The sequence below is a fragment of the Lactuca virosa genome, chromosome 5 (assembly GCF_052849685.1).
Source record: "Lactuca virosa cultivar CGN04683 chromosome 5, Lactuca_virosa_CGN04683_v6, whole genome shotgun sequence".
Lineage (NCBI taxonomy): Eukaryota > Viridiplantae > Streptophyta > Magnoliopsida > Asterales > Asteraceae > Lactuca > Lactuca virosa.
The window spans coordinates 375,764,357-375,775,449 of NC_136430.1; the positions used below are offsets into that span (position 1 = coordinate 375,764,357).

Sequence of the window (11,093 nt, forward strand, 5' to 3'; positions counted from 1 at the left end):
GTTCCGAGTGGACCTAAGAGCCGGAGGTTGAGATGCGAGAGCATTACCCACTGTTGTTATCTGCAGCAGACTTCGAGGACGAAGTCTAAGTCAAGTAGGGGAGAACTGTAACATATTATTTTGAGGTACTTTCATTTTTGACCCTTATATTGTGATTTATTTCATTTTGGTCCTTATGATGTAAGACTTGTGGATGGGAGGGGCTATTATTGCCTTTTTGGATTATGGGGGCGGAGCCACGTATGCTAGGTGTACGTTTTGTGTACGTTGGGCGTACGAGGTGAAGACCCAATCCCTAATCTTTAGGGTTTGGACCATATTTATTCATCATTATCTCTCAACCTTGGCTCTTTTCATCAGCCTCCATCCTCTCAAAACGTCCTTGCCACCCTAATCCACCTTGTGAAGCATTTCTAAGCTTGTGTGTGTATTTTGTGCCTTTGAAGAAAAAGGAAGGAAGTAGAGACCATCTTGAATGAGTGAAACACTTTAGATCCAGAATCACACCATCATTTGGCATCACTTGGAGGTATAAAGTTCTGAACTTGGCGAAGTTTTACTTAGATCTTGTTTTGGGCTTGATTTTACGTTCTTTTTGTCCCAAAATGTGGTGATTCTTGAGCATAGCATGTTCTTGACCCAGTAAGTCGTCCTTTCAGACCTTATGAGGGGTCTTAAGTCATAAAAATGTGGTCTTGTTGGTTAGTTTTGCTCCATGCACTCTTTAGAAGGTCTTAATGCATTAAGATGTTGTACTTTGGGGTATTGGGCACTTAATGGAAACTTTATGACCCTTGAGGATATTTTAGGCTTGGATCTGTAATTGGAAGCATTAAGTCGAAAAGTCAATGGATGAATAGATTAAGAAGCGGGTAGCTGCGCGTACGCAGATATGGCCTCGGTGCCTCGGACGTCTATACACCCCGTGTACGAGGCTAGATTCAACTCGGCTGTGTTAACTCATTGACTTTGAATTTGACTTTTTCCAAGTTTGACCTAGGGGTATTTTTGGTATTTTGAGTTGTATTTGAGACTGATCATTATTTGATGAATAGGTTATCGTTGAGTTGCTATTTGGAGCCGTGTTCTGTTCAGCGATCTTGTTCAGACTGTGAGGTGAGTTTCCTCACTATACTTATAGGTCGAAGGCACCAAGGCCGACCCATTGGATTGGATATCCTGCTCTGTGATAGAATATCGTTATGTTGTAGTGATTTGTGAGATCTGAGTCCTGGTATATAGGATGTGAGTATGCAGTAGTGATCTGTAGATCTGTCTGATAGCTTGTTGGCCGGTTATATGTTTATCTGTTATATGTGCACATATTTTAGTTTATGGTTAAGGCTTTAGTGGTATGTGAGTGAGCCAACAGACCGGGGGCATTCGCATTCTAACCCGATGGTTGATTGGGCCCAAGGGTATTCCATCCTGAGGATGACTGGACCCGTTGTATATTGGCATTCCAACCTGGGGTATTCCATCCCGATGATGACTGGACTCGGAGGTTGACTGGGCCTGGGTATTCCAACCCGATGGTTGATTGGACCCGACATGCTTGTTTGTATATGTTATCTGTTTGTGTGGTGGTGCTTTGGGGGAACTCACTAAACTTTGGCTTACGATTTTAGTTTATTGTTTCAGGTACTTCTGATGATCGCGGGAAGGCGAAGGCGTGACCCTACACATTCTCTGTTTTTATGGCTTTGTGATTTTGGGATACCATGATATTGTTAAACAATTTGAAACAACTATTTTGTAACATTTTATGATCATGGGTTGCTCTTAAAAAGTTTAAATTTGTTGTGATTTTTGAGTCGTTACAAAAATATCACATACAACGCAACGTAATAAACAACCATGGATTATCAGCAACCTTGAGACTATCAACAGTCCTATGGGCTCACAACTTACCTATAGGTTATCAGCAATCATATGGGTTATCAGTAACCTTACAGACTATCAACAGTCCTGGAGTTATCAACAACTCAATAAATACAAATAAGAACAATAAAAAAATAAGACTCAACTAGTCTAGCATGCACCATACTATGACATAGGTAATACAATGAGAAAACCCATCTTACAAATAGCAGACTAACACAACAGCTATCTGACAGTGAAGACCGGTACTAAGAATCACATAATCATCAATATAGAAGTACCTTCTCAGTTTACACCTTAAAATCCTCAAGTTGACTTTTGGTCAACTTGGTCAAAAAATCAACGGTCAAAGTCATCTCCAAACTGATCTCCACGTCGTGGCAGCTACACGACAAAACAGTCGTGATGATACCATACATCGCGTCGTGGCAAAACAGACTGTCACATCGTGGGAACTGGTCTCTCACAACTAAATGGATTAAGCTCTTAACCCTTAACCCCATGAGCTATAAATCTTAGATCTGAACCTTCCCAATGCCTTATTGGATAAATTTTCCAACTTTATCTATTAAGACATCCCAATAAGCCAATATTTCAAATCATAAGCTATTAATGGTTGCACCCATTGCTTTGTGATGTTTATGAAATCTCTAATAACAACAAATTCTATCAAGATAGGTATTTATATGCTTCAAATTTGACGGCTATTAACCGTGAACAACTAAACAATAACTGCCAAATATACACGTCATTTGGATATTCACAGAAAATAAATAATTAATTTCGTAATTAATAAATTAAAAATATTATTATCCTAAAACCCTTAAAGCCCATATTTTTGACTATTTATATTAGTTAATTTATATCTAATCGAAGCCCAATTTAGCTAACCTAACCTCACAATCCAACTGCTTTTTACTCTTAATTGAATCATTTTCATGGAATGAAAAGACAAAATGTTACAAATCTATCAGAAGTTTTCTTTCTTTCCAATGTGATAAGGTCTCAATACATTAAAAAAACAGTCTTCAAGGTTGATCGTCTTTGAGATATTAATTACTATGGTTTTGTCATCATATGATAGGTATCATCCGATGTTCTTACTTATGATGCTGTGATGATTAAATTTCGAAGAATTTAACTAAATGTCTACTTTTGTTTGTCTATCAACTAACTTATAAAAGTAAAAAACCAACAATGTTTTGACGGGGTTCCATATGGGGTTGAGATCATGATGGCAGGAGCCTCTATAATAATAATAAATATTATTTTAAACGTTTTTCTAAAGAAACAATGTTAATAACAAAAAAATTATTAATAACAAAATATAGATCATAAGGAAAAAAAAAATCATTTTTGAACCAAAACCAAGCATTTGGGGTCATGTGTTTTGATTTTTGATTTATATCATCAACCCTGGGCCTTTATATAAAAAATGGTTCTTTGGGCTTTCTTATACTATACAACCCGGAAACAAATCCAAGATTCCCAAAAGCCCCCCTTAAACCTATTCAATTTCATATTTGAGCCCTAACCCCCCTCCTTCTCCTCTCTTTGCTCGAATTTGTACGATTAACGAAGAGCAGCCATGGTTTGGTTTCAATGCGAGGACTGTGGTGATAACCTTAAGAAACCGAAGCTCGCCAATCACTTCAGAGCTTGCTCCGCTAACAGGGTTCGATTTCTGATTTTTTATTCGTCTTTTTGATTCCGAATTTGCTATGTGGAGTAACTACTCTTCTTCTGTATGTCTGTTAGTGTTTGATCGTATTTGTGTTTGTGTAGCTATCATGCATCGATTGCGGGCAAATGTTCGGGCAACAGAGTGTTCAAGGTCACACGCAATGCATCACAGAAATGGTGTGATTTCTATCTCTTAATTTTTCTTAATTTTATTCGTTTTTTGAATTTTGTTTATCTTCTAATCTCTAGAGCTGTTAAGTTTTCCCTGAATTTGTTTATTGAATTGTTCAAACGATGAATCCTTTTCTGATTTGGGATTAGGAGATGATGTTTTGGTTGTTTTGTCTTCAGGAGAAATATGGTCCAAAGGGTCAAACGAAACCTGCACAAGGTACACCTGGAAAACCTAATAGTGCGTCAAAGCCAAAACCAGAAGTCGACATAAATGTCGGATTATCAGAACGTCCTCCATGGTTTTGCAGGTTTGTTGCTCAAAATCTAACTTGATCTCATTTGAACAGAGTTAACTTGTATACTTACATGTTCTTTAATCAACAAACAGTCTATGTAACACGAGTGCTACTAGTAAGCAAACGTTGCTTTCACATGCTGATGGGAAGAAACACAGAGCAAAAGCACGAGCTTTTCATGCATCAAAGCAACCACCCAAGGAAACAGAGGAACAGCCTACTCCTAATATTGAAAGTAAATCTGAAAAAGTTGAGGAAACACATACATCTGAAAGCAAGAAGAGAAAGCTTGAAGCTTTTGAAAAGAATGGTGAATTGGGAAATGGTGAAGTGATTCATGATGCAAATGTGGAGTCAGAGGAACCCAAGAAAGTGAAATGTAAGAAAGAAGATGGTGAGAAGAGGATAAAGTGGAAGAAGATAATAACTTCAGTCTTGAAATCTGTGCGTATACTACTATACTTTTGTATACCACTTTTGAATTCAATCTCATTGGTTTTTGTTTAAAAAGTTGTGTTTTTCTTTTTTGTATGTGATAGAATCCGGATGGCAGTATGAAGATGAGAAAACTGCGAACACAAGTTTTGAAGACACTTAAGGAATCTGGGTCAACAGTAGATGATAATGAACTTGTTGAGACACTTGAGCATAAGGTCAGAGTACAAAACGACTTTATTATTATTTTTTTTAAACCTTGTGTCATGTCTTTAACAGAAATATTGAATTTATGACAGATTAATTCAAGCTCCAAGTTTGCTGTTAATGGGAAGTATGTACAATTGGCTGCTAAAAGTTAAGAGATTTTTGCAGATTGAATCCTTCCTGAATTGCAATTTAATCGCCCAGGTTCATATGCCTTGATGGGTAATTGGGTCTTTTTGGTTTTGGGATGAACTTTTGTAGATGAAAATTTTGTTAGATGGCGTATTTTATAAACAAAGGAAGAGTGTAACCCTATTTATGTTATTGTTAAATGATTATTTAATCGAATTTTCGGATAGTCATTGCTTTACTCTTTCTAGACTAAAAAAAAAAGATTGATTTTGTGCCAAATGTTTCTTGATAGCAATTTGATAAGTTGGTATGTGAGAATGGGTAAAAAAAAAGATTGATTTTGTGCCAAATGTTTCTTGATAGCAATTTGATAAGTTGGTATGTGAGAATGGGATGGTTGGCTGATGCACAAAAGCTGTTTGACGAAATGCTTGACAGAAACGACAGTTTTTCTAGACTACTATTTAGAAAATGTTTTCGGCCAAAATAAATAGACTATATAGACAAGAATTTATGCATAAATACATCATTTACATTTTTAATACTTCATTGATGTAACACTTGATAGGGAAAAAAAAGCAAGTACTTGGCCAGCCAAAGATTCAATCAATAACAGGCTTAGAGAACTAGCTTCAAGGTGCAAATTAGTAGCTATAGTTTTTTATTTGTACATTAGTATAAAACATGTAAAAGTATATAAAATGATTTGTCAAAAACCACATCATTCATTAATTTTAAAAAAAGGTAATTAAGTTGTATACAAAATTATAAAATAGTTTTTTTGTTAAACGTTATTTAGAGCGACTTTTGAACTTAGAGCTTTTCGTTTAGGTGCTACTATATATATACCTTTTGCTTGCATAAAAAAAATCATGTAAAGATGAGGGATAATACACTCACACCCACCCACCCATATAGTGGTACAAATAATTGGGAAGGTACTTATAGAATTAGTCTTTGTTTTAGTTAAAAGTTAGAAGCTCTCAAAAATTGCGTATTAAACATGTCACATGTCTGTAGATAAAGTTAGAAGACTATTTAGAAATAAAATATCAAACGATCTTGTATTCAACTAAACTGTTTACTATAAAATTCAGTCAATACCTTATAATTATTGTGAGATTATTTGAAAAAATGACACAATGGCTCAAAGATGTATTTCAAATTTGTCCATTCAGTTATATAACTTATTATTATGTTGTATGAGAGAATAAACTTTAAAATGATGTGTCTTTTTAGCCAGATTCATGTGCCACTTAAGCATTTTTCCATTTAAAAGTCAAAATCACATTTTGACCATTTTGTTTGAATCTGTGGCTTGACACTAACTACCTTCTTCTCCGCTAAATGGAACTACAAGAACCACTAATCTGATTCGAGTTTTGAGCAGAAAATACATTACACAACTGAATGGGCAAATTCGATGTGTCATTTCCCCTTGAAATAATTAAGGTTTATCACATATTTACTAGATAACATTTCATCAATTTTATATGAAATGTGGTAAAACTTTTCAGTTTTCCAAAAGAGCAAGTCAAAAGCCAAAACAGAAACAAAACCACAAAAGATACCCACAAACACATATGTAAAAAAACCCAAGTTTCAAGACATAACCCCAACACAAACGCTCAAAAAACTTGGATCATGCAATGCAAAAGATGTGAGGTTCTTGATTAACTTTTGTACAAATTTCACAGCACAAAAGCAGTTGCGAAAACAAAAACAAAAACGCTTCTCAAGATTGTACAATTTGGTCGTATACATAATTTGTGTCGCTAAAAATCACAATTTCAAACATTTTTCATGTTTGTATTCGTATCAACATTATCTTCCACCAAACACCAAAACCATCACTACAATAAACAATATAACCGAACACCCCATTGCCTGCAAATTGCAAACCACATATATACATACTCCACTTAGTTTCATATTTTCGGGTAAAATATATAAAGTTTAGATTATTTTATTTAGATATATAAATACTACTATTTTGACCAATAAGAGATAGAAAGGGGCTTACAGCAATAGCAGAAGCAGCAAGACCAGCACGTTCCCTAGGATCTTTCCGATAATAATTTCCAAAATAGAGGAATGTAGCATAGAACCACATCAAAGGGAATGCAAACCCTATTAAGAAACTACAAGGACAATGACAACAGTGTCAGAATGTCAGTCAGTGTCAGTGTCAGGTGTTTCTTTTTTACTTAACACAAACATGACTTGGTACTTGTTTCTAAACAAAAGGGTAAAATGGTCATTTACGCAAATAAACAGTCATTTCTTCTTCAACATCACTTCTAAACAAAAGGGTAAAATGGTCATTTACTCAAATTCATACGGTTCATTCAGTCCCAAAACACGGAAGAGATTTGTCATAAAGGGTAAAATAGTCATTTACTAAAATGACATCACGTAATGAGAATAAAGGAAACTTACGAAAACCATCCGATTCCACATCCAAAGCAAGGAAGAGGTTTGTCATAAAGGCCTTGTTGAAAATCATCTGAATCCTTAATAAGTGAATACTTTCCTTTCTCACGATCATTATTATTTGACATATGCCCTGCCATCATCAACATGTGTCTCCTACATAAGTATAACCACTCCCATAATTTTTCTTATACATTTCAATGCACACAATTACAAACACGTAAAACACATCAAATCAATAAGGGTCGTTTTAGTCATTCAATGTTCTCATTTCATGGTCTAGTTATATTATTATGTGATCATTTTTCTATTGTTGAGTATCTACTACCTTTAAACATTGAAAAATATCGTGAAGATGGCCTCAAAAGATCAAGATGCTTATCCGAAACTGATTTGACCAATTCAATACCATTTTTCAAAACCTTCCCTTCCTCCATTGCAGCATCTGTGAAATCAGAAAGTCCCAATTTATATTCATTAGTATGAGATGAATATAAATTGGGATATAACCTTTTTAGGGCTAACATAACATCTTTGTACCTCGTTTATTGTAGTGATTATCTTAATTATGATTATTCAATATCACATAAACACAAAATAAAGGTCCAAACACCCCCTAATTTTTCTTGCCCTATAAGAAAGCTATATAAAAGATAACTTTAAAGCAAGACATACTTGAAGGATGCTAAGCATATACTCCATAAAGAAGACATTGAAAGCAAACCAAAAGGGGAAACTTTATACAAATATAAAAGGATGTGAGAAAAAGTTGAAGTCAATTACTTTGATCCATTTCCACTGGTTTAAAGTTGAGAGCAAGCTGCTCACCAGCTACTTGCAACCTCTTCTTGAAGTACCTGTTTCATATGTTCAATAGACTACATCAAATTGGATACAATATAATAAAGTATTAACTAATAAAAGCTTGTTATATCTAATAAATATATGAATAGTAATATGCGGGAAAATCAGCCATTTAAATCCTTCAATCCTTGAGGTATCGGATCACACACCATCAAGTTCAAACAAAATCCACAACTAAATCCAGTCAATTTGCTATACAATTGATGATTAGTTTACAAACCCTAAAAATAGTTCCTGAATTTCTTACCTTTTTTTTTCTGTTCTTTGTTAATTTATAATTAGTGAAGCCTAAAATACAGATGTGAATCCTAGTTAGTTTAAATGCCCGTGAATTCTAAGTTCAAAATTCACATAAAACTAAAAAATTATCAAGAAATCACAGATATCGAAAACCATGATCATAAACACCACTCAATAGACCAAATCAAAATCAAATACACCCACATAGCAAAAGTGAAAATAGAAACCACATTCCATAGGGTACAATCAATACAAAAACTTACCTAATAATGATTCGTGATTGTATTAAAGCGCGATTCCGGATCAGAAATTAGGAGTAATATTCGTTTGATAATCGGAGAGAGATTAAGGAATTGGAAATTTCCAGAAGCAGAAGATATATTGACGAGCAACAAAAATCGAAAAGGGTTTTTAATTCTTAGAATTAATCAAGAACAACAGGAGCAGAGCTCAATTGACTCTCTCCCTCTGACCCTCTCTCTATATCTCTCTCGGTGATTGTCGGTTACACCAAAATGAACAAAATAAAGGAACAACTTAAAAGATACTTAATGCGACTTTTTAAAAAGAAAGTGACTAATTTTAATATACGGATAATCACCAAAATAATTGAGAAAACAAAAAAATAAAAGTAAAAACAGTTAAATTTATTAAATTATTCTTCAAAATAATAGCCAACACTTAAGATTGGTTCGCTGCACTTACTTTTTGTTAAACAGAAAATTTAATATACTTTTAAAATTCATTTATGTCTACGACGAGACTTGAACCATCAAACAACACCTGATGGGTTATATTGCTACTTAATTATATTATTATTAATGAAGAATGGTGTCGCTTTGTCATTTTCAATCGTTTTATCCTACAAACTTTTAACCATAGCCACTTAAATGGTCTATTTACAGTTTTCGAGTGATCGTCATTCTTCTTTTCCCCACGAATGCGACATTTCTTCTCCCCACAACCGCGACAATTCTTCTCCCCATGTTCACCATCTTCCATATCCCACCAAAAGAATGACTTAATTTCGCCAAACACTTCAAACACCCATGATAAGGAGTTTGCTACCATCTAAACTGGTAACTACACCACGATGTTCAATTCTAGCCTATATAAGTCTTCAGATTCGGTTCAATGTTTCAATGTTTCATTCACTTCATTTGCTTCTGTCTTGTGAATAGTTATGGAATGTTTTAATCACTTCATTTGCTTCTGAATAGTTATGGAGACAATTTCGACTGAAAACTCTTCAGCTAAAGTAAATTCATGAACATAGCTATGTTTTAAGTTTGAAATTCCTATGTTTTTAACATCTGAATTTTATTTCTAATTGATCGAATCTTTAATTTCATTGTATAATGGATTTTACTATTCATTTATCATTGTATAATTAATTGCATTCATAATTTCATTTATACTCTATAACTTTCATGGAGATTTTGAAGTTGATGAAAAAGGAAATCTCGACTCAAGTGGATCTGAATCGACATCTCATTTCTGACTCTGAGATTGTCGAAATAATTGATTTTTGTGTTAACTTCAGTCTGTACAAATCCCATATGGACAAGGTTATTTCTGAAGGGGTAAAAATTCATGTATTTTTTTTCATAAAAATCAACATCTAATTTGTTGATTATTTTGGATTTCTTTAATTGCCAAAGAAGAAAAGGAAATGGCAAGAAAAGAAAAATAAGAAATTAGCTTTGTCAACATGGAAATAGGAAGAAGGGGTTGATCTTTGTGCAAATGAAGATTCGAATGTGGAGCTATCATTCATACAACCGAAAAAGGAATTCAAAGTTTCGATTCAAACTCAAAATCAATCCATGACACTTTTTGATGAATCTGAAGATGATGAGTGATGCAGCTTTAAGTTTGTTCTCATTTGGTTTTCTGAATATTTTTGTGTTTTACATTTACTTCAGTTAGATGTTATTTGTTTTTCTCAATCAATGTTTGAAACTTTATGAATTTTAATATAATGTTTTTAGTGTTTTTATGTGTTTATTTTGTGAAGTATGAAAATATATGTAAATTGGACTAATTGTTGAGCATCGGTCATGTATGTTGAAATATACTTAAAGATCTTTGGTTTTGATATTATGTAAAATATATCATTACTTAGTATTTAGTGATTGCTTGCTTTAACCCTTTTCTTTATAGTTATAGGGTATTTCGGGGGGGGGGGGGGGAATGTAATTTGAGTTGATAGTATAGCTTAGAAGGGCATGTTAAGGTTTATCAAGGTTATAAGGATGAGATAGACATGTGAAGGCAAGTTTTGATTAAAAATTGTTTATGTAATTGTGGAATAGTTTGTGGTTATTGCTTGAGATTCGCAGCATTGAAGAAACTTGGAATCTCATCTCGAAAGTATGTTTGTTGTGTAACATCTCAAAAATACTAAGTAAAAAAATTTGTTTTTAAGTAAACCAAAACCATCAATCATTCATTTCAAACCATTAAAAGTATGACCATGTGGAAAAATAATTATCAGAGTACAATCCCAAAATCATAAAATGCTAAACACTGGTGGATGCGATGCGATCATGTCAGGTATTTCCTTTTTGAACCGGAAGTACCTGAAAAACATTTAAACATAAATCATAAGCACAAAGCTTAGTGAGTTACCCAAAACACAACATACCATACAAGCAACGGGCCCCGTCCAATTAGTATAACGGGCCTCGCCCTAACTCGCATAACGGGCCCCGCCCAATGAGTATAACATGCCTCACCCTAACTCGC

General features: G+C 34.1%; 2 protein-coding genes across 4 annotated transcripts; one reads left to right on the forward strand and one right to left on the reverse strand.

Moving 5' to 3' along the window:
- Nucleotides 1-3,391: 3,391 nt before the first annotated feature.
- On the forward strand, nucleotides 3,392-5,038 carry LOC145113193 (zinc ion binding protein). The gene is made up of 6 exons (XM_079049313.1): nucleotides 3,392-3,556; nucleotides 3,667-3,741; nucleotides 3,916-4,046; nucleotides 4,127-4,478; nucleotides 4,574-4,687; nucleotides 4,769-5,038. The coding sequence occupies exons 1-6, from the start codon at nucleotides 3,470-3,472 to the stop codon at nucleotides 4,829-4,831; spliced, it is 822 nt and encodes a 273-aa protein (XP_078905439.1). The 5' UTR covers nucleotides 3,392-3,469; the 3' UTR covers nucleotides 4,832-5,038.
- A 1,420-nt stretch (nucleotides 5,039-6,458) lies between these two features.
- On the reverse strand, nucleotides 6,459-8,861 carry LOC145112485 (60S ribosomal L18a-like protein). Of its 3 annotated transcripts, XM_079048648.1 has the most exons (6): nucleotides 8,609-8,861; nucleotides 8,025-8,098; nucleotides 7,570-7,686; nucleotides 7,248-7,374; nucleotides 6,832-6,949; nucleotides 6,459-6,695 (listed from the first exon to the last, which is right to left on the reverse strand). In XM_079048648.1, exons 2-6 carry the CDS (start codon nucleotides 8,032-8,034, stop codon nucleotides 6,633-6,635), a joined length of 435 nt encoding a protein of 144 aa, XP_078904774.1. In that variant the 5' UTR covers nucleotides 8,035-8,098; nucleotides 8,609-8,861; the 3' UTR covers nucleotides 6,459-6,632. The 3 variants fall into 3 exon arrangements, with proteins under 3 accessions (XP_078904774.1, XP_078904776.1, XP_078904775.1); XM_079048650.1 differs by lacking the exon at nucleotides 7,570-7,686; XM_079048649.1 differs by lacking the exon at nucleotides 7,570-7,686 and having other exon boundaries at nucleotides 7,248-7,397.
- Nucleotides 8,862-11,093: the final 2,232 nt, after the last annotated feature.